We start from the raw sequence: 5,242 nt of genomic DNA on the forward strand, positions 1-5,242 counted from the left end.
TTGTGGATGAGTGCCATGCTTCTAGGAATTCCCTGGCTGTTCTTTGTCTGGCTTGCCCTATGATAGTAGTGTTGTCCCAGTCGAATTCATGTTGCTTGTTGTCTGCGTGTGTGGCTACTAAGGATAGCTGGTCGTGTCTTTTCGTGGCTAGTTGATGTTCATGTATGTGGATTGTTAGCTGTCTTCCTGTTTGTCCTATATAGTGTTTTGTGCAGTCCTTGCATGGTATTTTGTACACTACATTGGTTTTGCTCATGTTGGGTATCGGGTCCTTCGTTCTGGTGAGTTGTTGTCTGTGCGTGGCTGTTGGTTTGTGTGCCGTTATGCGTCCTAGGGGTCGCAGTAGTCTGGCTGTCAGTTCTGAGATGCTCCTGATGTATGGTAGTGTGGCTAGTCCTTTTGGTTGTGGTATGTCCTCGTTCCGTGGTCTTTCTCTTAGACATCTGTTGATGAAGTTGCGCAGGTATCCGTTTTTGGCGAATACCTTGTATAGGTGTTCCTCTTCTTCTTTTTGCAGTTCTGGTGTACTGCAAAGTGTTGTGGCCCTTTTGAATAGAGTCCTGATGCAGCTTCGTTTGTGTGTGTTGGGGTGGTTACTTTCATAGTTTAGGACTTGGTCTGTGTGTGTGTGGCTTGCCTGTATACCCTTGTAGTGAATTCTCCGTTCGCTGTTCTCTGCACCATCACGTCTAGAATTGGGAGTTGGCTATCCTTTTCTTCTTGTCTCGTGAATCGGATTCCTGTGAGTGTGGCGTTGATGATCCGGTGTGTTTTTTCTATTTCCGTGTTTTAATGATTACTAACGTGTCATCGACATATCTGACCCAGAGTTTGGGTTGAATTTGTGGTAGGACCGTTTGTTCTAACCTTTGCATAACTGCCTCTGCTATGGGTCCCGAGATTGGTGATCCCATGGGTGTTCCGTTGATTTGTTCGTATATCTGGTTGTTGAATGTGAAGTGTGTTGTGAGGCACAAGTCCAGTAGTTTAAGTATGCCGTCTTTGTTGATAGGTTCAGCGTCCTGTTTTCTGTTCTGTATTTCCAGTAGGTTGGCTATTGTTTCTCTGGGTAGGGTTTTGTCAATTGAAGTGAACAGTGCCGTCACGTCGAATGATATCATGGTTTCTTTCTTGTCTATGTGTATATTTCTGATGATGTCCAAGAATTCCTGTGTTGGTGGATAGAGAGTTTGGATCCGCTGACCAGGTGTTTCAGTTTCTGTTGTAGTTCTTTGGCCAGTTTGTATGATGGTGTCCATGGCAGTGATACTATGGGTCTGAGTGGGATGTCTGGTTTGTGTACTTTAGGTAATCCATAGAATCTGGGGGTGATGTTGCTTTCCGGTTTCATTCTTTGTAGGTCAGCTCTGGTTATCTGTCCGTTTTTTTGTAGATTCCTTAGTGTGTTATTTATCCTATTGGTGAGTTGTGGTGTGGGGTCAAATTCCTTCATTTGGTAGGTGTTGATATCTGCAAGTAGTTGTTGTGCTTTTTGGATGTAATCAGATTTATCTAGGATGACCGTCATTCTGCCTTTATCTGCTGGTAGTATGATTATGTTCTTATCGTTTCTTAGTGATTTCAGGGCTTCCCTCTCCTTGGTGTTGAGGTTATGTGTTTGTCTTTTCCTTATTATCATAGGTACGACAGTTTGTCTTACTGTTTGTTGTGTCTCTTCTGTCAGTCCATTGTTCCTGAGTGTGCATTCTAGTGCTGCTAGGAAGTCTGCTGTCTTGGCGTCCCTGAGGTTGTATTGAGTCCCTTGGCCAGTATTGTTCTTTCCGTGTCTGTGAGCTGTCTGTGGGAGAGGTTTTTAACCCAGGTGTGTGTTGTCGTGTCCTCTTTGTTGTGTGTTAGTTTGGCCATTTTTTCTTTTAGTGCCGTTTTTTGCGGTGTGTTGTCCTGTTCTGTCCTATGGTGACAGCCTGTTCTATGGTCCGGGTCCATTCCTGATTCGTGGTTTTTGAAATTAACGACTTTTGGCGCGAAATGTCTTGTCTATATCTGTGAAGTCGGTTGTGCGCGTCTGTGATCATTGATAGTGGAGCACGGTGAGATTGGCACGACTGCGGGAACCCTCACAATCAGAGACTAAATACTGAGGGAATGCTTCTTTGTCAGAGGTTCATTCAGAAGTGTTTGCATCATTGCCAGCGAATGTGTTGAGGGTGTGGCTTACTGCAATGGGGCCATAAATGAAGGAATGTTAAACGATTAAAGGAACAATACGGATGTATTGCAGTGTGCGAGATATGCGGCTGTCAGCCCCATCTCCGGCACTTTTATTTCCCTTCCCAGGAACAAAGACACGGAGGAGTCTGTCCAAAACTTTTCATTCAACTTTGCAAAGTCGGGTGCGAAAACAAATGGTACACACACCCCTCAATAATAATCTCCACACATTATATACACGTAAATGTGGGCTGGGTCTCCTACTGCTGTCTTGACCAATGAGTGCTAGGGTTCCCCACTGTTTTCCTTATTTGGGTTCTGGTGCCTGCGATTATTTTGTTATTCACTTGGCCAATCAGTGTTCGAGTTCCCCTTTCTTTCCTTATATGGATGATGTTGTACAACTGTGGTTAAGGGCGGTCTCTCAGCTATCGAGGAAAGCTGTTACAATTGTTTCATTCATAACAACATGGGGGAGGTCCGGCACCAGTTTCGAGTGTCTGCTTGTGTTTACTATAAGGCACTTGTGTTTACTATAAGTTGGAAAAGACTAAAATGCAGCTAACCGTTTAAAAATTACACTACCCTCTACAAATCCCCCGTGTCTTTTCTTACGACCTGTAATTTTTAAACCGTAAGTTTCTTCTCCAGGGCGTTTAATAACTCCCGAGCTTGTTCATCAAACTGCCCGTCTCTAATACTACCCCCGCCCAAGAGGGATTCACGTTGTTCCATCTCGAGATTCATTCGTTCAACCTGCCCATAGGGAACATCCCTCTGAGTAAGGGCGGTTTCGATCAGTCGTTGAGTTAATCCCCGGACGCAGGGAATAACGCAACACCCAAGGGCAGTGAGTACCCGTGCCACCACTATACATGAGACAAGAAAGGGAACGACCACCCCCGTCCATTTACCAAACCAAGCTTCCAACCAGTCCGTGAGGCCAGAGTCGATACCCGAGTTTTCGGCCAGTTTGTCCGCCAATGTGGTGAGTCCATCCAGGGCGCGGGTGATGGACCCATCAGGGGCTGTGTTGTTGGGGATGAAAGTGCAGCACTGAGTGCCTATCATGACACAAACACCCCCCTTTTCTGCCAACATCATGTCTAAGGCCAACCTATTTTCCCACGTCATCCGACTAGTGGCGTCCAGTTGTTCTGCTATTCCTTTCACTGCATCCCGGGTATAATTAATGAACCTCTGCTGATTGTAGTAAATATAATTGATCCAATCCACGTTCTTATTGATTGTCACCCACCAGAACAGTGACGACTCAAAACCCGCCGCTATCTGGTTCCTCGCCTTGTACTCGTCAGGAACACCCCTGGGGACCCCTATGGCATCTAAGTATATGTTATCATCGAAAGAGGTCTCCAAAGCTCTCTCAGTTCTTCCACTGGAACGGGGTTGCTCTTGTTTTTTGAATGCCAGGGTGAATGGGATGGCCAATTGAACGATTGCACAAGTGCCCGTCCATTTTCGGGGCAGGGTCTGTCGCAGAACCCTCCCACCACAGTACCACCAGAGGTCTGCCCTAGGCACATGAATGTGGGAGTAACTCCCGCCCCCAGTAGATTTTGACCAGCCGAATTGACCCGCTGCACTTGTCAAATGTCCCCACATCGTTGTCCCACTGTAGTCCCGTCCGAGAGACGCAGGCCTGGTGCGTACCCGTTACCCCCGAGAATGATGGCGGGCGGGGCGCCCCCTCAGACTTGACGGGGGGAAACTTCAAACTCAAGGGTCGACAAGTGGAGTCGTTCCAGGCCTCTCGGTCCTGGTACAGCCTTATCATGCAGTCCAAGGCTCGTGGGTGTTTCTCCCATCCCAGTGGGAATGGGACCACCTGAGGGTTAGGGCGGGCACCCGTGCATGCGTAGCAATCACTCTTTTTCATGATCCTCACAGTATATTTGACCCATTCCATCCAGGCATTCGCCTCCCCATATCCCGTTTCTATTTCAAAGGTCTTTTCCAAATCCGTCACCTCAATTATTCTAATCTTTCCCTGCTCATCGGTGACGGATGACCCCCCCAGACTCAGCTTCAATGACCGTGATATACGTGCAGCACAGCTGCACCCGCTCCTGTCCTGCCTGGCCCCCAACTCGAATACCCAGTATCGTTCCATTAAGGCTCGCCCCGTTGTTTCCCAAGTTCTTTATGGTCAGATAGAGCGGATTGCACTGATTCTGCCCACAATCCTGTCCAGGGGTGATGGGATCATGGACAACTGACACCATAGCCTGGACCCCGGGGGCTGGAGGCCTATGTATGCCTCCCTACCATGCAATTGTAATACTAACGCCTGACCCTGGAATCCCCTTTCTCTCTCTAGGTTCCGTTTAGTTTGATTCAGTTCACTTTTAGTCCTGCAGGGCACCAACCCACATAGGTCTCAGCTAAATGTCTGTGTTGGCTTGTTGGCAAGCACGGAGATGGAGAACCACTGACGGTCCTCTACTTGTCTTTTTGGGAGGCCAAATTGGGTAACACGCAAACTATGACCCAGCCCAAGGATAATGGCAAAGCAAGTTAACAATATGATTGACCGCATTTTGTCACGACACCTTTAGCCAGAGGGCACAGTTCCTTTAGACTCGCCAAAGTCCGATTAGTTTGTTCTCAGGGTCTCTTTTCCTTAGCTGCCTTTGTCAGAGAGGTTCGTTCATCCTCCGTCGGTTGTGGCACTGGTCCCTTGACTCGAGTGTAATGTGTCCAGCCCTTTTCGGCCGTACGGACAGCCGTTTCGGTCGTCAAAAGTATCAGGAAGGGATCGTCCCAAGTTGGTTCGATGGTACGCTGCTTCCAGTTTTTAATCAGGACCCACTGACCCGGCTTGACGGTGTGCACCGCTAACTCGAGGGGCGGCGTCTGTGCCAAAAGTCCCTGTTGGCGTAAACGAGATAGAGCAGACCCCAGAGCCACCACATATTTTTGCAAAAACATATCCCGAGACACGAATACAGGAGGTCCCCCCTTCGGCCCATGGAACGGGAGGCCAAACAGCATTTCGAAAGGGGAGACGCCCAAATCCCGCCTTGGCTGGGTGCGAATTTGCAATAGGGCA

General features: G+C 48.1%; 1 protein-coding gene across 1 annotated transcript; it reads right to left on the reverse strand.

The window, feature by feature from the left end:
• Window positions 1–2,749: 2,749 nt before the first annotated feature.
• LOC122546404 (syncytin-B-like) lies at window positions 2,750–4,425 on the reverse strand. The gene is made up of 2 exons (XM_043685125.1): window positions 3,759–4,425; window positions 2,750–3,724 (listed from the first exon to the last, which is right to left on the reverse strand). The coding sequence occupies exons 1-2, from the start codon at window positions 4,301–4,303 to the stop codon at window positions 2,800–2,802; spliced, it is 1,470 nt and encodes a 489-aa protein (XP_043541060.1). The 5' UTR covers window positions 4,304–4,425; the 3' UTR covers window positions 2,750–2,799.
• Window positions 4,426–5,242: the final 817 nt, after the last annotated feature.

This window comes from Chiloscyllium plagiosum, unplaced genomic scaffold, assembly GCF_004010195.1.
Source record: "Chiloscyllium plagiosum isolate BGI_BamShark_2017 unplaced genomic scaffold, ASM401019v2 scaf_78024, whole genome shotgun sequence".
NCBI classification, from domain to species: Eukaryota; Metazoa; Chordata; class Chondrichthyes; order Orectolobiformes; family Hemiscylliidae; genus Chiloscyllium; species Chiloscyllium plagiosum.